Below are 23,879 nucleotides of genomic sequence, written 5' to 3'. Positions count from 1 at the left end.
ACTGGGACCTGGAAAAAAAAAAAAACATGTATTTGGAGTCATGGCCCAAGGCATCCTGTGCTCACTGCCTAAGCTGCTGTGTGTGTTGATGAAGGCAGATGGCCATCTGGACCTCTTGTAGAAGACAAAGGACATATTCTGGAGTCTAGAAGATCCTATCTTGTTTAGGTTAGCCCAAGAACTCTATGGCTAGATTATTAGTTGAGTCAGATTTATTCATTCCTGCACACATTCATTCACTCACCCACACATCTTTTATAGTACCATTGGATGCAAAAAATTGTTTGAAGCTTTTAAAGAATTATACTGACCCAGCGTCTAAGTTCTGAACAACCTCTATAACATTATGTAAGAGGGGGAAAAAAAGCAAGCTTCAGAACATGGTATATAGAATGCTACTGTTTGTATTAAAAATAGATATATAAATATACATATTTATAACTCATAAATGCATAGAATTGCTCTGAAAGGATACACAAGATAGAGATAACAATGAGGAACTCTGGTGAGGGCACTGGAGGCTCGCCTCCATCAGGAAGTTTACTTTTTATTGTATATCCATTTGTATTGTTGAATGCTTTGTTGTCAAATGTATATGTATCTATTTCTTCCAAACAATTTTTTTTTTAATTACCTGGTGCTGAATGTACAATGGCAAACAGGACAGAAGTTCCTCAGTCTGGGGCAAGGCAAAATGTAGAATTGGGTGGGGGGGGGGGTAAGGGGAGGGGAACACAATACAACCATTAAGTTTTTAAAATCCAGACTGTTTACATAAGAGGCAAATTCTTTACAACAATTAGTTCATGGTAATCCGGCGTATCATTTTACAAACACAGAACGAACGGTTAAAGTATAAATACTAGTCATTTGTCAAGTCTCAGTGTGTTGAGATGGTAGTTTCTAGAGTAGAGAATCTTATCTAACTTGATGAGGAGAGAATCCACTGCAGCAGTGAAATACCTGTTACAGCAAGCGTCCTCAGATGACAAACAATAGTGCATTGAAAAGACATCATAAGCAATCAGGAAATACTGACTCTGAAGGAACTGTGTGTTCCCCAGGAGAGTTAGATAACCTCTTCTACAATGCTCCAGAGATGATGGGCCTTCAGATAGCAAAGTAAACCCCAGTGAGAATAGAACGCTGCAGGGACACCGCACGTGCAAATGCAGGGCCCTCCTTGGGGGTGGCAAGGCACTGGTGGGCTCCACGAAGGACCTGACACTGGGGCACCCTGCCTTTTTGGAGAGTAGAAGGGTGGGTGGGCTTCGGATGGCTCCACGCTGCTGACAGCCTGGCAGCAGCCAGAGCAGCCCTGTCACTAAGGTAGCACAGTGGTGGACAGGCTTGACTCAGCACCATCATCACAGGTGGCCCAACAATCTGTCATTCAACCTCTCTAAGGCTGTTTTCTTCTCTATAAAATAAGGATAACTGAGATCCTTGTGAGGATTAAATGAATATCTCTGTTAAGAGTTAACAAGATGGTGGCCATGAGCAGGGCTGGAAATGCTATCTTCATCATCACTGAATAATGGATAGGCATGCAGGCCAATTCCTAACTGATAACCCCACATCCAAAAGTGAGCAGATGAGAAATGCTCTGTCTCCAGGTGCAGAAGCGCAGAATCCCCATATCCACATGCTATTATAGAAACTAGAAAGTGCTTGCACACTCATGACCTCATGAAAGCCTGGAAGGAGCCTGATGGGCATTCCTAGTTCTACGCTGAGGGGGAGAAGCATGTAAGGAGAGCTGTTAGGAGCTGGTTAAGAGCGGGAAGAACTCAGGCCATGGCTCAGGCTTTCCAGAGCAGTTTCTGTGCTCCCACTCCAAGAGGCTAGATGTGGCATGAGGACAGGGACTCCACCCTTAGTTTCTCCATCTTCTGTTCTGTGGCTTCTGAGTGGGAAGAAATACAGCTACACAGCTCAAAGCCCTCTGCATAAGGTAAAAGATTGATAGGATCTGAAGAGAAATGTGATTGGAACTGGGAAAGGGACAGTGGTTGGCTTGGGACTTGCTCAATAGGGCTGTCTTCTTCTCACTGCCAGCTGGGGAAGCAGGGAGGCAGAGGCCTCCCAGGAAGAATGTTCGTTCATTCATTCATTCATTCATTCACTCATTCATTCATTCATTCATATGGTATAGACAGCAGAGCCTCTCTGGATCTGAGGCAAGCACTAACTTTCCCACTGCCATTAGCCTTTCACTTCAAATTTGACATTTGATAGAGCAACCAAAAAAAGTTTTCAATTGTGAAAAGTCCATGCATATTTATCCAACTTGATTCCTAATAGATATCCATGCCTCCCTTGAAAGACCAAGCCTAAGAACTCAGCCAGCACCCCTTCCCTGTGCTGCACAGGGTTCTGCCAGGCCGAGCCCCAGGCCATTCGGGTCAGAGAACACCTTCCCACACCCTGTCCCTCATGCTTGGGTAGGCCCACCTCTCATCTAACCCTAACTCTACCATGTCTGGGTTTGCTGTGGCAATGGCAACTGTCTCCAAATGCTGTACAAAGTCACAGACCCCTCACGAAGGCTCTTTGGACTGAAAAGCCCTTTAATGGAAAGATGCCTGGAGAATATCAATATGCCAGAGTTCTTGGAAGTGGCTCTTTACCAGTACTGACACCCTCCCTCTCCTCTTTTAGAAGTCTCAAGAGAAGCAAGGCATACAGGCCCCCTGGTTTCCCAGGCATAGGCTCCAGAGCCTAGAGCTCCATGGGCAGCAGGACCCTGTTTTCCTTCAGATGGGACAGTCAGAGCACTGTGGGGAGAGCCTCAGGTGGAGCTGGGAAGGGCTAGCTCACCTGAGCATGAATACAAGAGCCTACCTGCATGATAAGATTTTCTTTTTTATTGAAATATAGTCTGAGCAATAAGAATGTGGCTGAGAGGAAGAGGAGGGGCTGGCCTGCCTGAGGCAGCAGCCTCTCTAAGGGCACAGGAGCAAGAATACAAACATGCCAATGTCTGTGTAAGCCACGCCCTACCTGTCAGGGACTACAGGACAGCAGCAGCAGGGGGACCCACCCACAGCTCTCAAAGAGGGTCTGGCTCTCAGCACCGGCCTGCCTTGGCCATACTTCATGCTTTCCTCAGCTCCAAATAGGAGTGTGCTGACATTTCTCCCACCCAGAGAGACATCAGCCAGGGTGACACGTGAAGTCCTCAGGATGTTTCCAGGGAAAAGAATGAGAGAAGATAGGAAGGAGAGGGTGAGCAAGGGACCTCAACAAGCCAGGCTGGGCAGAGTCCCAGTGGAACAGCTAGCATCCTTCATTCCCCTTCTTGGGCTCTGCAGGGAAATAGAGCTCTGAGGAGGCCCCACAGAACACAGCAGGTAGGGAGCCCACAACACAGCCACTGAGGACTGAGTGACAGCATTAGGGCTGCACTACCTCAGCCACCTGGGGCTGGAAGGACACGGATGAGAATTGGGGTACCAAGAAGCAGCATAAAGCCATAAATAACAGAAGCAAATTCAGAGCTGTGAGGGATTCTGGATGCTGGGAGACATCCAGAATCTACAGCTCAGGATAGACACTGCTCCCGAGCACAGTGGCCACACACACTGGGACAGCGCTTTTTCTTTCACAGCCTGCATAGCAGGTGGAGGGTGCCACGGCCTGACTGATGGCTACAAAGCCTCTGGTCACACCTGAGGAGATAGCGCATGGCTGTTCTGGTCCTGAGAGGCCTGTGGTGGATTCTGGGGGCCCTGAGCACTGTCTTCCTCCGGGGTCAGGCCTAGTGATCTCCTTGGCTCTAGGTCAGCCACGGAAGGCTCACTGGCACATTCTTCTAGTCCATTCTCCCTCGTCTGCATGGCCACCTCCTCTCCAGAGCATGCCTCTGGGTCAGTGGCTTCCAATTTCACTTCCACAGTCTCCTCCTCTCCATCCTCCTGGTCTCTCACTTTGTGGACTATGAACAGGTGGCGGTTGAGGGAACTGGCGGATGTGTAGCACAAGCCACAGAGGAGACACTGGGCTGTAGAGCTGTCCACCTGGTGCTGAGGTATGTGGCTCTGGAACTCGGGCTCTGAGTCTGTGGCAAAGCTGCACTTTGCACACTGAAATAGGGACTTGTGCCTTTTGGTAGAGGAAAGAGTCGCGCCATTGCTAGTGCCCGGAGCATCTGCCATTCTGCTGACTGGTCTTTTCAGTTGGTTCACCTGAAAGGAAAGACAGTGTGAGCAGCCATGAGGCTGAGCCCTCAGGTGTACTTACTGCTCATGGGGAGAGTGCACATGGAACTCAAGCTGAGGTCAGAAGGCAGCTTTTGGGGGGTGGTCGCTTTCCTCCCTCCACTCTGGGCTCTAGGGACAGCTCCAGTTTTTGCTTTTTAATTTCTATTAGATTTATTCACCTTTTTTCATGCATGAGCGTTTTGCATATATGTATGTGCACCATGTGCCTGAGAAGGTCAGAAAAGGGTATCGGGATCCCTGGAACTGCACTGTTGGCTAATAACTGTTTAGTTTTGTCAGCTTGACACAAGCCAGGGTCATCTGGGAAGAGGGAGCATCAGTGAGAAAATGCCTCCTTCAGACTGGCCTAATAGAAGTCATCTTCTTGACTGATTGACATGGGAGATCCCAGCCTGCTGTGGGCGGTGTCATCCCTGTGCAGGTGGATTTGGATTACATAGAAAAGCAGGCTTAGCAAGCCACAGAGAGTAAGCCAGCAAGCAGCATTCCCCCATGGTCTCTGCTTCTGTTCCTGCCTCTATGTTCCTGCCTTGAGTTTTGGCCCTGACTGTCCTTCATGGTGGACTATAAAACTAAGGGCTGCAATAAAGTCTTTCCTCTCCAAACTGTTTTTGGTCCTGATCTTTATCATAGCAACAGAACTAACTAAGAGTCCTGGATTTTATAGCTCCTCTAAGACAGATCTCATGAATGTTTTTTTCAAACAAACAAACAAAAAAAAAAAAAAAAACAACAAACAACTATGCAATTATGTGCATGCTATGCACATTTCTTTCATCCTGCAATTTTGTACTTAATAACACATGGTGGAGTTTGCCTCCATGTAAGCAAACACAGAAGCTTCTTTTCTAGTGGCAGCACACTAATCCATTGTGGGCTGACAATTCCCTCTAGCAGATATCCAAATTCCATCGCTGTCACTGCAGCAGACATCACTGAACACACTGCTTTATGCCTAAGGCCCAAGTCTCTCCTAGAAGCAGAACTGCTGTGTTAATCAAAGGGCATGTGCATGCACTTAAGGTATGGGAGGCTGTATATTCTCATGAATTGTTACTGACCAAAAGAAGAATAGGAAGAAATTGATAGTCCACCTACTTTGTGTGCTAGCATCATTCCCTGAAGAAACAAGAAAGTGTCAAGACAGCCCGTGACCTCCGGGCAGCTCTAAGACTTCTTCAAAGCACCTGCTCTATACCACGATGTGGGAAGAATCTGCAGTAGAGGGGCAATCAGGCTACTCTAGAAGCTCACCAGAAATGGAAAAGGAGCATGCAACCAGTGTAAGGGAAGAAAGCAAGGGGCTGGCAGAGGGAGTTCCAGACCTGACTCTTCCTATAGCTAGAGCAACAGTGAAGTAAGGATCCTCCCCTGACAACGTAGCTCTGCCTGCCTGCCTGCCTGCCTGCCTCATAAGTTATTGAAGGGAACGGAAGTAAGGTTACAGCAACAAACATCTGACGGGCAGGCTTTCCCATAGATCTTTGTTCCTATCTCTTAATTATGCCCAGTGCCTTAATGGGACACAAGGAAATAGAGTGACCACATTTAGGTGTCACTCTGCTTTCTCTATGACCGCAACTACTAATGGGCCCCTGAAGCCCCCTCTGAAGACTTTCCAGTCCCAGGTCTCACTGAGAAGCCAGTTCAAGGCAGTGACCCCACACTCACCTGAGGGGAATGTCCACCTGGATGTCTGACTTTGGACGTCTGGCTCAAATCAGGGTTTCTGATACCATGCATAAGGCTGATGTGGCTCTCCAGGAGGGAGGGCCGAGGAAAACTGGGGCTATCCTCAGTGCAGTACCTGCAAGAGCACAGATGAGGAGGTGGAGGAAAGAAACCTCAGGTTCCCTGTGTTCCTCACAAACACGTGAGGAAAGCTATATGACCAGGTAGACTTGCTAATCAAACCAGCGAGTTGGCTAAGGGAGCAGATAACAGCAATTCAGAAGGCTTGCATACTTGACACTAAGCCCTCATCCCAATGCCATCCAGAAGGCCCAGTGCAAGTAAGAAAGGTCAGAACATGTCTATCACATCACCATCTCTACTCTCAAATATTATGCCCCACTGAGAAAAATCCAGGGCTAAAAAGAGTAAAAGAGGAAAGGCTCAAGAGCTGCAAGGCCTTCCTTGGATGCTGGTTCCTGACGTTACAGGATTTTGATTGTACTGTGATACTCCAAGACTGTTAATAAAGTTAATCTTGAATCAGGGGACAGAGTCAATGACTAGCTGACCAGAATTAGCCATAGAGGTTTTGGAAGACCCAGGATATGACAGGGAGGCACGGTAAGGGATAGGGAGGGGCTCAGAAAGATGTGCGGGCCTTTTCAATCTAGGAATCATAGAGAGACAGTAGAGCTGTTTGTTCCTCTGCTGCTTTCTTGATCTATTTGGTTTTTACTCCAATAGCTGACGCCTGAGTTTTTATTAATAACAGAGTAATTTAGATAAATGTTTCATTGTACTTGCCTGGTTTCTGGTTTAGTTGGTGTTTCCCTACTAGGAACTCATTTGTGTCTTGCTCATCTGTGGCCCCACTGACTCACAGCACAGAAGAGCCCCAGTGGGGCCACAGGCAAAGCCTTTGGATCAGGACTTTTCCCCTCCCCCTCAAGACTCACCCACAAGTGTAGACCTTCTTTACTGTGTCATGGTTATTGCGTATGTGTTTGCGCAGGCTGCTGGGGGTGTGGAAGGACTGTTCACACTGCCGGCACGGGTACCGCTTCAGTGTCTGAGGGAAGAAGAGACAAGTCCCAAAGCATCAGAATCCTAAATTCTGGGTGTGTCTTTCCTTTTAGTGATAGGACCAGAGAGAGGATAGCCCCTGCCCAAACTACCAGGAACTTGCAGAGGTTAGCCACATTAGAGAATGCTTGCTTCACAGGACAGAGACCCAACAATACCAGTGCTACGATGTGGCACGTGGCTACACTCACCCGCCCATGGCTCTTTTTCATGTGTGACACATAGCTCTCTCGATCAGGAACCCATTCCTGGCACTCCTGGCAGGTCCAACCAGTGCTCCTCATCCGGGGTCTGGCTTCAGCCCTGCGGTGGGCTTCCTGCCGGCCCCAACGACCAGCAGTCAGGGAGCTGCCTCTAGCAGCCACACTTGTTACTGGGGGCTCAGTAGGAGCTCGAGAACCAGGACGGCTAGAGGACGTGTCTGCTGAAGACTGGAGACTGGACAGTTCATCCACGTTCCGGGGAACACCATGGGTATTCTGAGGATGTAAAGATGCAGAGTCACACCCTGGCCTGAGGCACATCCTTGCCTGAAACTTCTCCCCTAGGCACCTCACCTTGACATGCTGCATTAATTCTGGCTTCTGCAGAAATAGGAGTGGGCATTCAGGGCACTTGAAGACACCCGCCTGTGTCTTGCTGACATTCTGGTAAAAATGCTGTTGAATGTGCCTCTTCTTATTGAAGACCATTTCACAGGAGCACTTATAAATTAGCCTGACAAAACAAGCCCCGGAGGTGTAAGGTAACCAGGGCTCTGATGGCAGGGTCAAACAGCCCCTCTCCCGTCTCCGCTCTCTCTGAACCAGGGTGAAGTTTGGGGACACACTAGCCTGAGCCAGTATACATCTTTTCCTGTCTTGGGATGTTCTCAGGAGACTCCACAAATCTCTCCATAGCCTCGGCTCCCCAGCCCATCCTTACGCCACCCTTACAGCATCCAGGCCACCCTCTCTGCCCCACAGGACCTACTGGTCCTGCAGCTGCACTCACTGGGAGGGTTTGTGAGGCTGGGTGGGGTGCTGGGTGTTACTGTGGTCCATCGTACTACTGGCAGTCTTGAAGGCCATGGGGCAGAATGCACATTTGTGGAAAACCTGGCAGTGTCGTTCCTGGATGTGGCTTTTCAGCAAGGCCAAAGTCAGGTGAATGACACCACAGTGGATGCACCTGGACAACAAAGGTGGAGGAGTGTTAGACCCAGAGGTGCTGCAGGAAGAGGGATGGAAGGCAAGAGGAGAGCCACCTCGGGGTCCTCCTCCTTCATCCCAGCTCACAGGCTACCGCCTCTGCACATACATCTGAATACTGTACTTGCTGCTATCTGCACAAAGTAAATGCACAGGACTACTTGAGCCTAAGATCATGTCTGTTAGAGAAGGAAAGCCAATCCTAAGTCTTCCCCAAACTGGCCATCCTGCAAACCAAAAATCTGGAGCCCTCCTGAGAGAAGCTGATAGGAATGGAGAGGAAGGAGAATGGTTCAGTACTGACTCAAATGCTATCGATTGTAAGTGTGACAACTGCAGAAGTCCCAGGGAAATAAACGTCAAAGGGAAGTTGTAGAAAGCCTTTGCCTTCCCAAGTACTACCACTAACAAGTTAGGGATGGCTCCCTGCAGATAGGAATATGATGCCCATTGCAGGGATCACTGCTCAAACAATCAGCCCCAAGAGAACAGGAAGTACTCCAGGGCAACTCCATGCTGGGATCGCTGCAAGTGGAACTGTCCTGTAGCTGCAATATAATGTGGTTGTTACATTTTTAAATGAATGAAATTACAATACAAATTCAGTTCCAGGCCAGCAAGATGGTTAGGCATAGCAAGTCTCAGAATCCAAATGGGAGGAAACTACTGACTTTCATAAGTTGTCCACAGGCCTACACAAACAAACCAACACACACACCCACACACACACATCATGAATGCACACATACACAAAGTAAAATCAACTTCTGGCACACAGAAGTGCTTCCATCCCATAACCACATTTTTAAAAAGAAGGAAGACAATTTTATAATTATATGCTGTGAAACATGTAAAATTTTAAAAGAAATAAGTGTATAATATTTAATGTTGTTCATTATCAGCAATAAAAAACCAATATATTGTTTAAATAGTGTAATCATGTTTTCTTATACATCATTGGCCACATTCCAAATTATTTAAAGAGGGTAGATTAAGTTTTAAAACTCTAAAACATTTATGGCTAAGAGGGCAGAAAGACGATGAGACAGCTAGAGAGCTGGCTCAACAGTTAGAAGCACTGGCTGCTCTTCCAGAGGACTGGGTTTGATTCCTTACACCCACATAGTGACTAAAAACCATCTGTAACTCTGGTTCCAGAGGCTCTGGCCCCCTCTTCTGGTCTCTGTGGATACTAGGTATGCACATGTTGTTCATAGACAAACACCTATAATAAATAAAATTAATTTCAAAAATAGTAAAACTAAATTTAAAAAGAGAATCTAAGAGTCAAAAGATAGGAAAAGGGTTTAAAATGCCATCTTCTGAACAAGACACAGCCACCGCCATCAGGAATTCATAGCATCAAGGCATAAGAATGAGCTCCTCAGGCCAGTGGTAGTAGTGTATGTACACTTTTAATATCAGCAAGGCAGAAACAGAGGCAAGCGGATCTCTTTGAGTTTGAGGCCAGCCTGGTCTACAGAGTAAGTTCCAGTACAGTCAGGGCTATACAAGAAAACCCTATCTCAAAACCCAAAAGAAAAAGATAAAAAAAAAAAAAAAAAAAAAAAAAAAAAAAAAAATGGGCTCCTCTATAGGTGGAGGGAATAGAGATTGGGGGAAGAGGGCACATATCACTCGCTGCTAAACTATTTCCTATTGAGAAATTCAGGGGACAGGGGAAGTCATTGCTTTCAGTTGGGTATTGGTGATTCCACCAGGATCAATGGATAGTTCCAGTTCAATGCTCACACAGATGACCCTGGTTAAACTAAATACTAAGTCATATGACTCTGGAAAAGAGACTGGTAGGGATGGAGGATAGAGGTTGATAGAAATGGGAGAAAAGTGGGAATTAGCCAAAATACATTATATCCACATATGAAATTATCAAAAGAATAAGAGTAATCAAAACTTTAGTTTCCTAAAACATATATATATATACATATACTTTACAGAAAATGCATACAAATTATATAACACACACACATATACATATATACATACATACATACATATCTCATATAAGCTTTTTTAGCATAGTCCTAAAAAAGAAAAGCAGAAAGAATACAAAATATAAACTAACATTGTAAAACTCTGTAGTAACATTCAGTAAAATGGAGCAGTTACCTTTTTAGTAAACAGCATTAGCACCAGAATGGGAAGAAATACTACAATTCACACATCTAACAAGGAACTCAGTAACAAATGTTGGCAAAGACAAAAAATTAAACACTTCATACCCTGCTGGTAGGAATTCAAAGTGGTACACCAGCTTTGGAAAACAGTCGGCCAGTGCCTCAAAAAACTAACCACAGAATGTGGATTTGGTATTCCTAGTTACACCTTTCAAAAGAAAGGAAGCAGGAGGTGTGTGGCTCACTCCTGCAATCCCAGCACAGAGGAGACCAAGGCAGGCAGATTGCCATGAATCTGAAGCCAGCTTGGGTTACATTGTGAGTTACAGTCCAATTTCAGCTACATAGGGAAACCCTGTTTCAAAATAAACAAAAACTGCTGGGCATAGTAGCACACGCCTTTAATACCAGCACTCTGGATGCAGAGACAGGTGAATCTCTGAGTTCCAGGCCTGGTCTACAAAGTGAGTTCCAGGACAGCCAGAGCTACACAGAGTGACCCTTTCTCAAAAAAACTAACCAATCAAACACCACAATAAATAAATCAATAAATGATAAAGGGGGTCAAGAGATGGCTCAGTGGTCAAGAGCACTTGCTGCTTTTCCAGGTCTCAAGTTCAGTCAGTTCCTAGCACCACATCAGGACCCAAGGCAGCTCCCAACCACCTGTAACTCCAGCCCCAAGGGACTCATGTTCTCTTCTGGCATCTGCACATCTCTGGCATGCATAAACACACATGCATAAACATAAATAAAAATAATTCTTTTTGTAAAAAGTAATAGTTGAGGAAATTAAGTACTCCCCTAAACACACTTGCCCCCCCAAGACAGGATTTCTCTGTGTAACAGTCCTTGCTGTCCCAGAACTCCCTCTGTAGACCAGGTTGGCCTCTGCCTCCCAAGTGCTGTGATTAAACCCTTTATTGACATGTGTCTTCTGAGTTCAATACTAGTCCTTTGAACATTTTAATGTCACTCTCCTCAGAACAATGTTTCATATAGCATTCCTCATAAAAAAGGCTTGACAATTTAATTGCTTTTAACACATTTTATCTTTTTATTCTTAAAGAAGTAAAATAAATATTTAATTAAAATAAAGTTTACCAGGTATGATAGTGCATTCCCAGGTTCTTAATACTAAGAAACCGAAGGCAGGAAGAACGTGAAGTGTGAAGCTGTGAGCCAACCTGTGCAATTGGGAATGTCTAGAACTAAAGACTCAAAGACAGAGACGGAGAAAGCATCTCTGTGGTAGATCACTTGCCTAGCACTTGAAGCCTTGGGCTCAAGCCCTACAATTTAGGAGAGAAAAGATTAGAATATAAGTATCACGATGGTGGGTATGGCTGCACATGCCTCAGTCCCAGCACGTGGGAGGCAGAGGAAGATCTCTTTGAATTCAAGGCCAGCCTGGTCTGCATAGAAAGTACCAGCCAGAGCCATATAAGACCTCGTCTCAAAAAAAGATGAAAGAAAAAGACACATTCCCCTAAACATTTTGGTGTTGAATGAATTATTATTAGATTGGATTTGATCTTAGAATTAGCTGCATAAACTTAAAAGTTTAGAAGGTACTGGGAGCTTTTATTTTGTTTTGCTCTAGAAAAAGGAATTTATTTTTAATGTTAGGTATGTGTCTATATATGAATATATGCATGTGAGTTCGATGTCTAGAGGCCAGAAGAGGGAATCAGATCTCCTGGAGTTACAGGTAGTTGTGAGCTGCTCAGTATGGATGTTGGGAACCAAACTCAGGTCCTCTACAAAAGCAGTATGTGCTCTTAACTGCTGAGCTGTCTCTTAGAGAGGGCAATTCCCAGGACCCACATAGTAGAAGTGAACTGATTCTTACAAGTTGTTCTCTGATCTCCACAAGAATGAATGAATATAACTTTTACCCAAAAGTCTGACGAGCCAGACCACATGCTTGATGTAAGCCTTTCTGCAGCTCTTCACTACCCTGGCTAAAGTCCTCAAGTTTGTCAATGAACATAGGTGTAGCCTAGCCTGGCCCTGCCACCTCCCCAGCTCATTTCTTACCATTCCCCCAGGTCATATTCACATACCTTTTCCACACAACTGCTCACAACCCTGGTAATCTCTTTTGTGTTCGCTAGTCTCCCTATCTCTACCTCGACATATATACCCTTCTGCTTGAAAACCTCCGAAAATGCCTGTGGTGATTTGAATGAGAATAGCCACCACAGGCTGTCTGAATGTTTAGTTCCCCCAGTTAGTAGAACTGTTTGGGAAGGATTAGGAGGTGTGGCCTTGTTGGAGTAGATATAGCCTTGTTAGATATGTGTCACTAGGGGTGAGCTTTGAATTTTTAAAAGTCCATGCCAGGCCAGGTCGTGGTGGCGCATACCTTTGATCCCAGTAATCCCAGCACCTGGGAGGCAAAGGGAGGTGGATCTCTGTGAGTTCGAGGCCAGCCTGGTCTACAAAGTGGGTTCCAGGTCAGCCAAGGCTGTCTCAAAAACCAACCAACCAACCAACCAAAACAAAACAAAACAAAAACCAAACCAAACAAAAAAGCCCATGTCAGGTCCAATCTCTCTTTCTGCCTGCAATTTGCAGATCAGACATGAGCTCTCACTACTGATCCAGTAGCTGAGTCTGCCCGCCACCACACTCCCTGACTTGATGGCTCACTCTAAGCTTCTTCTATAAGTTGCCTTGGTCATGGTGTTTCATCACAGCAATAGAACAGTAACTAGGAAAGTTCCCTGACCATTCATTCCATTCTGAGTTATAATGTGTGTGTGTGATTTTGAAAAACACTATCAATGTAACTCAGGCTAACCTTAAGACCTCCTTTTGTTTGTTTTTTTTTTTTTTTTTTGCTTACGTGTGCATATGTACATCTATGTGTATGCCTCATGTATGCATGCCCACAAAGCTAAAAGATGGCACCAAATCCCTATAGCTTTAGTTATGGGTAGTTGTGATGTGCATATAGGGAACAGAACTCAGGTCCTCTGTAAAAACAGTAAGTGCCTTTAACCTGAACTATTTTTTCCCCCCGCTAAGACAGGTTTTCCCTATGTAACCCTGGCTGTCCTGTAACTCACTCATGTTGTCCTGGAACTCATAGAGATATGCCTGGTTCTGCCTCCCCAGTGTGCCACCACTGCCCAGCCTTAAACGTTTGTCTTTTGGGGAGTGGGGGGTTGAGACACGGTTAGAGGCTGGCCTAAAACTAGCTCTGTAGACCAGGCGGATCTCAAACTCACAGAGATCTGCCTGCCTCTTGCCTCCTGAGTGCTGGGACTAAAGGTGTGCCCCACACCACCCAGCTTAAACTTTTTTTTAAAATAAGGTTTATTACATAGAGACATCTGACCTGAACAAGGAGGAGCTAATGAGCTGGGAATCCAGCATGGGACTGACTCAGACCCTTAATAAGGATCTCAGCTAGAAGGACTGAGCAGTCTAAGGGACCTCAAACAGTGGAACCAGGATATATACCTGGTACACAAAAGGACCTTGTGAACACATCCCCCATGGAGGGATACTGCCTTAACCTAGAGACAGGAGAGAAGTCCAAGTCCCTACTTTAAATGACCTGACAGACCTACATGACCCCACCTGGATGGCATTGCCCTACATGTGGAATTGGGGTGGGGGAGGGGAGGAGAGGGTGGTGAGGGGGAAGAGAGGGTAAAAGGGAGGGAGACAGAACTGGGATCAACATGTAAAATAAAAATAAAAAATAATAATAATAACAAAAAAGAAAAAGAAAAAAGCCAAGGTACAGCCAAGAAAAAAATAAAATAAGGTTTATTAATTTTTATTTTATATGTATGGGGGAGTTGTTTGTGCATATAACTATGCACCATGTGTATCCAGTACTTGTGGAAACCAAAAGAGGGCATCAGATCCCATGGGAATAGAGGCACAGATAGCTGCTAGCTGCCAAGTTGGTGTGACAACTGAATCCAAGTCCTCTGGAAGACCTGCCATAGCTCTTAACTACTACCCCATTCCTCCAGCTCCTGGCTTTTAATTCCTCTTATCCTTCATGTCTTTACTTCCTGATATTGGAGGTTATAAGCACATGCCTCCATGCTCCACTAAATATATATATATATATATATATATATATATATATATATATATATATATACTTTTAAAAACCAAGCTGACAAGCTAGGCATGAGTGTGTCACTTGTAACCCCCGCATTTTGGAGGCCAAGGGAAGGTGGCTGTCAATTTGAAGCTAGCTTGTGTAACATATAAAAAAGGTCCAGGCCAATATGAGACCCTGTCTCAAAAAAAAAAAAAAAAAAAAAAAAAAAATCAAAGAAAATGCCAGCTGTGGTTTGTTGTTACATATGTATACATGCATATGTACATATGTGTATACATGTGAGTGTATGTATGTGCAAAGGAAAGAGGGGTGCAATTTTAGGTCAACCAGACATACAAAATAAGTCAGGCAAAAAAGAAATAAAGAAAAAAACAAAAACAAAACAAGAAGGAAGGAGTTAGACAAATTGACAAACTAAATATACACTTCCCCTTCAAGGCCATTTATTCTAATATTTAATTTGATTTTTGTGTTTCGAGGGTTTTTAAACTTATTTTTCGCGTGTGATATGTGTGTATACAGACTTATCTGTGTGAGCGCACACATATGTACAGTTGTGTGTAGTGACACAAGGTTGATATTGGATCTCTTCCTCCCTCATTCTTCACTTTATTTTTTGAGGCAGGGTCTTTCACTGAACCAAAGATGCCTGCCCTGCGATCTGCTGTCCCTGCTTCCTAAATGCTGGGACTCCTGCCTGGCTTTTGTACAGGTTCTGGGGATCCAGACTCCAGTCCTCACTTATATGGCAAGTACTTTGATACTGGACCATCTTCCCAGCCATGCTATTGTAGATCAAGAAATGGTCTCTTGTGCTCTTGGCTAGACTTAAACTTGCTAAGAATCCAAGGGTTACCATGAGTTACCAAAGGCTACCTCTACCTACCTCCCAAATTCCAGAATTACAAGAGTGTACCACTGCACCTGGTTTAATATTTAATATTTAACTTTTTAATAACTAATTTCTCTCTCTTGTCCTTCCTTTCCTCTATAAAGCAAAACATCTATCCACCCACCAATCAACATTGCTTTTGTTTGTTTTTTGAGGCAGGGTCTCAGATAGCCCAGGCTCACCTTGAACTCCTGATCTTTCTGTCTCCAACTCGTAAGAGCTGGAATAACAGGCCTGTGTGACCATGCCCAGTTTTTTTATATGGTGCTAGGGATCAAATCCAGGCCTTTCAAACATGCTAGACAAGCACTCTACCAACTCAGCTACAACTCATGCCCACCAGCTAACATGCTGTGTGTGTGTGTGTGTGTGTGTGTGTGTGTAGGTCATAGGAGTTGTTTCTCTCCTACTATGTCAGTAAAGTGTATCAAACTCAGGTCATTAGACTCATCAGTGGGTAACAATGAACCATTCACCAGAATCCCCTTCCCCAATACACACATACACACAACACACTGGGTTCTTAAAAACCAAATCTCAGTATAAAACAAATTTCAGCCTGGCAAAGGACTTGCCATTGAGCAATACCAGGACAGTGAGCTACGGAACACCCACCTGTAGCCCACTTTTCGAGCATAGTGCAGGCAATTCTCCTTTACATGAGTCTGGAAGTAGGCAGAGCGACAGAGGACACCACACTCCGGGCAGCAGTAGGGAGACTTGTGTGCATGAATCCGTTGGTGTGCACAGAAACTACATTGATTTGGCAGCAGCATCTGGCATACCTGGCAAGTCTAGGAAGAAACACCAAGAAAGCAAATGACACAGGTCGGGTGGAGTGGGAAAATGTACTGTCAACAGCCAGGCAGTTAATGCCTAGAATCCCAGAACTTGGGAGGTTGAGGTAGAAGGGTTGCTACAAATTCCAGAACCACTGTGGTTACATATTGAGTGATACCCTGTTTCAACAAAACCAAAAATAACGAAAAAAAAGAAGAAAATAGACCAATGTTATACGTGATTTGTATGTGGCCGGAATAGGATACAGGCCAGGGATATAGCTCAGAGATAGAATGCTAGTCATGCATGCTTGAAGTTCTACACTAGAAACCCTGCATTATAAACACAAACAAACAAAATCAAACAAGCAAGCTAGCAAACAAGTAAGGCAAACATGGTGGCATACATCTGTGACTTTGGTTAGCACCTGGCAGGAGGTCATGAGTTTGAGGCTAGTCTGGGTTACTTAAGGAAACCAGGTGTTTGTTAAAAAGATAGATATGGCAGGGGCATTACTGTATTCCTAGTATGTGAGAGGTAGAGGCTTTCAAAATAAATAAGCAATAAAAAAGCCCATTGTAAGATTTTTTTTTAAATGTAATTAGGAAAGCTTGAATGTAGATTTGTATAGTGTAATACTAAAGAATGTTACCAATTTTACTAGGTGTAAAGACAGCATAGTTATAGAGAAAGTTGTGACTCCCCCCGCTAGCATCCCCTGAGCAGTACAGAGCCTGGCACAGTGACCCGGGCTGGACTGGAATGTAAAGAGCTCTCTGTTCTCCTAGTAGGTCTCTGCAGCCCTGTGTCCTAGCTGTTCCTCTGTCAACCTGACACAAGCAAGACTTATCTGGGAAGAAAAACCTCAATTGGGCAAATGCCCCCCATCAGATGGCTATAGGCAAGAATATAGGGCATTTTCTTAATTAATGACTGACACAGCAAGTCCCAGTTCAGGTAGACCAGGCTAGAGATCCATCTGCCTCCACCTCCCCAGTGCTGGGACCAAAGATGTATATAAACACACCTGGGCTTTTTTTTTTTTCAAGATTTATTTTATTTTTACATGTACGAGTATTCTGCCCACATGTACATATATGTATGTGTACAATGTGTAAGCCTGTGTCTCTGGACATTAGAGAAGTGTGTCAAATCCTCTGAAATTGCAGTTATGGGTGTTTGTGAGCCAACATGTAGGTGCCAGGTATCAAACCTGGGTCCTCTACAAGAACAACAAATGCTCTTAATCATTGAGCCATTTCTCTAGCCAGTGATTATAATCTTTGTTATGCAACAGAAAGCAAACTAATATACACACCCTGGCTAAGGGAAGCACAGTAAAAAGGTTGGAAGAGATAGTTCAATGGGAAAGAGCACTTGCTGTGCAGGCATGAGGGCCTGAGTTAGACTAGACTCCCCAGCACCTGTGTAAAAATGCTGTGTATGGCTGTGCACGAATGCAACCCCAGTGTTGAGGGGTGGTAATAGGCAGATCCTGGAAGCTTGTTGGCCAGCCAACCTAAGCAAAATGGTGAGCCTCCGATTCAAAAAGACCCTGTCACAAGGAAATAAGAAGAAACTTTATTATGTTCTTTGTAATCTGCATGCATGTGCATGCTTGCACATGGACAAATAAACACACACAGTCCAATCTGGAGTCCTTTCTGTTTTTTAAAGATATAGTCTTACAACATTGGCCCTCCTGCCTCCAGCTCCAACATGTTGGGATTATAACTATGTATAAACACAACTCGAGGCTACCTTCTTGACAGAATCTGCTAGCAATATCAAGGGCACTAAGAGTACAGCACCAAGTACCTTTCAAAACAAACCACATACCTCACCACCTCTAACTGGGAATCAGAACAAGCAGAAAAGCTCAACTCCTTTTCTAGAGCTGGGAGAATATGGCTAAAAGACAGACACCTACAAAGTCTCTGCATGGGGCCTACATGCCTACCTACTCTTCTTTTACCTCAGCCTTGTCTCTGGCCCTGTCTCCAAAGAGGCTGTGCTCAACAGCCCTGTCTATGAGGGGTAGAATGGCTTAAAGACATAGTTCTTAGAAAACAGACTAAGGGACAAGGCAGTGATTCACCCACCCCTATCCTCAGGTTCTTTGGGCACATGCTATCTGCTAGAGGCCAGAAAGAGACCACCCAAGCCAAGCCCTAACAGGCCTGATTTTGGGTCAAACAACTGCCAGTCTGACTGGGAGTGGAACATGGGATATGTCCATAAAGATACTGCTTTGTTTTTATTTGATAAGACAGAGTCTTGCTATAACCCAGACTGGCCTCAAACTCATGATCCTCCTGCCTTAGCCTTGTAAGTACTGGAATGATAAGCATATGTCACCACCCCTCACTAAATAACTTGCTAGATCTGCAGGCTTTCCCCAAAGGTATGGGTAGGATGTCTTTCCAAATTAAAACCAAGCACTATATATTCAGATGAGACACTAACCAGATGTCCTCTTCTAAGTCTTTAAGATTTGTGGTGACATTTTGCTTGTACAAATAAAGTCTGTCTGAAAGTCAGAGAATGGAGCTTGTCTCTAGCTAACCATAGAGGTGGAGGTCTGTACAGATAGACAGGAAGTGAGATAGCTTGGAGAAGAGAAGATATAAGCAGGGAGAAATAGGAACTCAAGAACTCTTGTCTGCTGAGATGCTGAAGAGGTAAGGTGTGGCTGTGGCTTGCTCCTTCTTCTCTCTGATCTCTCAGCATTTTCCTCTTTATCTGACTCCAGGTTTTTATTATAAAGGCCAAGTAAGAACTCCTTTTACAGTTTGGCGCCCAACGTGGGGCACAAACCCATGACCCTGAGATTAAGAGTGTCATGCTCTACCCACTAAGGTAGCCAGGCTTTAATCTTATCCTATGTTTATCCTCCCTTTCCACAAAGATTCTACCACTGCTCCCACATTAATGGGCGTTCTCCAGTCCCTGTCATGGAACCTGTATGAGCCTGAGGCCCAACAACCAACATAGTAACGGTCTACCTACCAGCCCCTCAGTTTCCTCTGTTGTCCTCTGGAAATGTGCAGCCAGAACCATATAGTCTCGCATCTGCTTGTGACATTCAGGACATTTGGTTCCATACCGGATGAGCCTCACTGGATCTGGGTAAAGTGGCAAGGCTGGGATTGCAGAGCTGGCATTGCCTGAAGAGGGGCTGGGTTTGGGGGAGGAAGAAGCGGCTGGGGTCGCTGGTGCTGTGGAGTTCACAGGAGCCGTTACAAACATCTGGTCCGCAGAGATGGGCTTCACAAGTAGCTGAGAACACTGCATGACTAGTCCCTTGCTCTTGTGGTCACGGGCGTGCCGCAGCAGGCTGCACTTGTTGAAGAAGAGCAGCGTCTTGGAGCACAGCGTGCACAGCACCTCGATGTGGACGCTCCGCCGGCTGTAATGCTGGCTCAGGCTCTTCTCTAAGGCAAACGCGTCTCCACACTCCAGGCAGCAGTATCCACTGGCCGGCACATGGATTCTGCTGTCTGCAGGTGGGCTGAGATTTGGCGCATAGAGGGGCACAGGATTAGAGCTGTGGAGGACCTTGTTGAAGACCTCCACGATTAGAGGGGCGGCCTTTTTCACCTGATGAACCAGAGGCACTGTCATTTGCGTGACCTGAGGCTGGCTCCGTCTCTGTGCTGAGGACTTGGCAGTCACAGATGCGGCAACACTGTGGGGGACCAGGTTCAAGTTGGCCAAGTGCACAGCTTTGGGCAATAGGCTGGCAGGGGCCAGGGTTGATGCCTGAAGTGCTGTGCTCTGTTGCTTCTTGCTTGCCTGTGAGTTCAGGGAAGCTCCTTTTGGGGCCCGGGACCCAGGGATGCGGCAGGGAGAAGACGAGTCACTAGCCTTCATCATGCTCTCATCCCCTTTTCTGTCCCCCTGGGGGCTCCCTGAATTTATGCCTGCCTCAGAAAAGTGCTCTTCCATAGGCAGGGCTGTGCCCTCATCCCCTGGCACCTCACTTGGGGCCTCAGCAATGGTGCTCCCTAGCGGTGACTCAACAGGGGACTTACTGGGATCATCAGGGTCTGGCAGGATCCTTGTAACAGTCCGTTTGATTTCCCCTGATGACGTCTTAATGGTTTTGATTCTGACTTTGGGAATTGCTGGTGGGGAGCTGGCAGCCACAGAGGGGGACCCTTTGCTGCTACTGTCACTGCAGATGCTCCGAGGGCTGTCTGATGGCTTGATACTTTTTCTAGTGGCCTCCAGAGGGCTCCGGGGACTCTTTGGTGACTTGGGCATTTTGGGGCTGCTTTTAGAACCCTCTTTAATGGGCCCTGAGGAATCCTTTGTGTGACTAGGCTGGTCTTCCTTGGTGACACTGGCCACCCTTTTGGCCTGTAGGGCCACCAAGGCGGCAACACAAGAGGATAGTTTGGAATGGGCTGGTTTCAAGCGCTGCCTAGGGGGCACAGAGGAGCAAGCACTAAGCTCTGGGGCAAGCTTCTTGGGTTCTCCGATACTGTTGTTGGAGTGACTATTGAATTCTAAAGCTTCCCCAAAGAACCGACTGGAATCCAGATCTTTGGGCGGCCCTGCCACCTTTGGCCCACCCCGCTCATGCTCCTGCTGGCTCTCTAAAGGCAAGGGTTCTGGTTTGGGTTCTTTCTTACAAAAGTGATCAAACATGTGTAGCTCTGGGACCGGGAACTTACCCAGAGCTTCCAAGACTGGGCCCCCCACAGCCCCACACCCAGGAGGAGGTGGGAAATAACTATCAGAGTGCTTGGGCTTTATCCCAAACCCATTATCTTTGACAGGATCCTCAGGTTCTGGGCTAGAGATCGGGCTGAACTGGTTGAAGGTAGGTAATGGCTCAGACTTGGAAGTCTCTAGCTTGCTTGTGAAACTCCTAGCACTGTCTCCATTTATGAAAGTAGAATCAAACTTCCCACCATGGTGGGTGTCTGGAGGCAGGTCTGAACCCCGAAATCCATTGTGTAGGAGACTAGGAGCAATGTGGTCTTTCTCTGCTTCAAATGACTCTTGACGACTGGTGTTCTTGACAATGACACTCACGGCCGGCACATCTGGGGCTGATCCTGAGTGAGACAAGGACACACTCTCATCCATACACATGCCTGAAGACTTCAAGGGACTCTCATTCTCCTCACTGGGTGTCTGGATGGCCTCCTTGGCATCAAGACTTGTCGGATCTGGGATGTCAAAGGCAGCCAGAAGGTCATCAAAATCTGGGGTTTTCATATCCCCCATGGCTGGATGCTAACAAGAGCTGTAAGAGAAACAAAGAACAGAATCAGTGACCACCAGGGCTGCACTGACCATCCCACATCATCTTACTGAATATTCATCACTAACCCATACACACAGCTAGCCGGCCTCTGCAGACTCTACCTTCTACAGGAGGAAGTCACATACCTGAGCTTCACCCTAAGAGATTTCTAGACTGCTGAAAGGTAGGGGAGTCTAAAAAGAGAAGCTTGTAGATAGTGACAAGCTTGCCTGGAAAGTGTTGACCTCAATACTTGGACCAATGTGACCATAACAGAGGGAAGATGCCCTCCTATCCAGTTGAGCCACACACCCCTCAGGCCTCCCCATTACCTCTGCCCTCATTACCTATATCTCACTGGCATATGTTCACACTCTGGGTGGCTCACATAGTTCACACACACAAATATGAGGAACAAATGGTGCCTAGAGTCTTCTGCAACCACTGCCAGGGTCTCCAGGGATCTTTGCAGCATGTATAATTCATATTCATATGTATTTTCTTCCTCCCCTTCCCTCCCTCTTCCATGATTTCTTCTCCTTCTGATTTTTTAAACAGAGACTCATTATATATCCCTGGATGTCCTGGAACTCAGTGTGTAAACCAGGCTTTCCTCTAACTCACAGAGATCCACCTGCCTCCGTCTCTCAAATGGTGGAATCAAAGGTGCGCACCACCATGCCTGGCTGCTGCTGCTGCTGCTGACTCTTCTACTGAAATCTCTTTTTAACGTCTTTCAAATGTATATGTGTTTTGCTCACATGTACATCTGTGCACCATGTGTGAGCCTAGCGCCTATGTAAGTACACAGAATCCCATTATGGAGAGTTGTAAGCCACTACGTGGGTGCTAGGAATCAACTGGGACCCTCTGCAAGAACAAGTGCTCTTAACTGCTGAGCCATCTCTCTAGCCTTCTTAATAAAGACAATGAAATAAAAAAAGAAAATATCACATAGAGATATCAATGTCTGTAGTCTTAAGAATTAACCTTGAGGCTGAGGGAGTGGATCTCTCCAGCTGGGTGCTAGCGTCCAAAAAAGGACTTTGTCAGTCTGATTCCAGCACCAAATAGAGTATGAGGGGGTGCGAACCATGTGGGTGGAGAATATTTATAAACCAAGCACTCTGGAGGTGGAAGCTGGAAGGTCATAAGGTCAAGGTCATCCTTTCTTAAACAGGAAATTCAAGGCCTACAGTAAGCACCTAAGAATGGGGAATAGTTAAACATCTAACATTATGTACTCCAAAAAGAAGGCAATAATCTACAAAACACAGAAAACTACTTGTTAATTTTAAAGACTAGTACAAAAGTATTATCACATCATGATAATAATATATTATAACATTAAGTATCTATTGGAGCTATTTATGGTGATGAAATTACGAGCAAGTTATTTCTGTAAACACTTGTTAGACTAATAAATTGCTTTTCTAAAATTTAAAGAGGGAAAAAAAGGAGAATTAGAACCATAAGAGAAGAAGATGGAAGGATGAAAGTGTTTCTCTTACCACCATTTCTCACATCATAACCACCCATACCCCAAACACTCAACAAAAAATAGCTCCCTACCTAGGAGTCCTCACAGAAAGGAGAAAAGCATACTCTCCCCCAGTGGGAAGATATCCAGTTATGGTTGGATAACGGCAAAGTAAAATACCAGCTATTTAACCATAGGCAGGCAGACTGCCCCAGTGGAATAAGACTAAGGTTTTAAACAGAACCAATGTTTGTCTCCTGGACTAGGTGTTGGAGTCCATCAACAACCGGCAGTTAGATATAGGCATTCCAATGTGCAGGGCAGCACATGAGGAAATGCCTTCAGGACCCCTGTTCCAAAGGGTCCCTCCCTTTCTTCCTGCCTTCCCATGCCTAGGGGAAGAAAGCTGAAGAAAGGGACAACAGATTGGTCCCTCTGCAGTGCTGGGAAAGCATGTGCTAGAGGGGGAGCAGTGGTTGATAGTGAACCATTTGCTGGAGCTCAGTGTCCTCCACCAGAAAATGACAGGGGCCACAGGCAGTGGTGCCGCACGCCTTTAGTCCCAGCACTCAGGAGGAAGGGGCATGAGGATCTCTGTGAGTTCGAGGCCAACCTGGTCTACAGAGCAAGTGCCAGGACAACCAAGGCTACAGAGAGAAGCCCTGTCTTGAAAAACAAAAGCAACAAACAAACAAACAAACAAAGAAACTGGCTTTCTCCTCACTATGCTGTTAGACTTCGTTAAAAATGTAAAATTAAACTAGCCTTAAGGACTTGTGTTCTTGAACATACAAGGCTACAACAACTGGGCAAAGTTATACACATCTAATAAATTCCTACATAAGTACTGCCTCCTAATGCAGAAAAACAGACCCTTGCATATACATATCACAACTCTCCTGGACATAATCTAGACTTGCTTATATTATAGGTCAAGTGACCCAAAAATCACACATGTTCTGAGTGAGTGTCCATGAGACACCTGCTATTCAAGCAATTAAAAAAAAAAAAAAGAAAAGAAAAAAACAAAAAAGAAAGAAAAAAGAAAAACAGCCTAAGGAGTCTCAGC

The 23,879-nt window shown here is 45.5% G+C and overlaps 1 protein-coding gene across 3 annotated transcripts in view; it reads right to left on the bottom strand.

Annotated features, from left to right (window-relative positions):
- Positions 1 to 386: 386 nt before the first annotated feature.
- Positions 387 to 23,879, bottom strand: part of Znf592 (zinc finger protein 592) — a 49,076-nt gene continuing 25,583 nt past the window's right edge. For all 3 annotated transcript variants that reach the window (XM_051206578.1, XM_051206576.1, XM_051206577.1), the window contains 8 exons: positions 19,083 to 21,330; positions 15,909 to 16,087; positions 7,974 to 8,150; positions 7,538 to 7,697; positions 7,172 to 7,459; positions 6,854 to 6,966; positions 5,895 to 6,030; positions 387 to 4,187 (listed from right to left, as the gene is read on the bottom strand). In XM_051206578.1, the coding sequence (XP_051062535.1) occupies positions 3,666 to 4,187; positions 5,895 to 6,030; positions 6,854 to 6,966; positions 7,172 to 7,459; positions 7,538 to 7,697; positions 7,974 to 8,150; positions 15,909 to 16,087; positions 19,083 to 21,311 (3,804 nt within the window). In that variant the 5' untranslated portion in view covers positions 21,312 to 21,330 and the 3' untranslated portion in view covers positions 387 to 3,665. The remainder of the gene's footprint in view (positions 4,188 to 5,894; positions 6,031 to 6,853; positions 6,967 to 7,171; positions 7,460 to 7,537; positions 7,698 to 7,973; positions 8,151 to 15,908; positions 16,088 to 19,082; positions 21,331 to 23,879) is intronic.

This window comes from Phodopus roborovskii, unplaced genomic scaffold (assembly GCF_943737965.1).
Source record: "Phodopus roborovskii unplaced genomic scaffold, PHOROB, whole genome shotgun sequence".
Taxonomy (NCBI): Eukaryota; Metazoa; Chordata; class Mammalia; order Rodentia; family Cricetidae; genus Phodopus; species Phodopus roborovskii.
The sequence above is the reverse complement of the archived record's forward strand: the minus strand, read 5'-3'. Positions and strand labels throughout refer to the sequence as shown.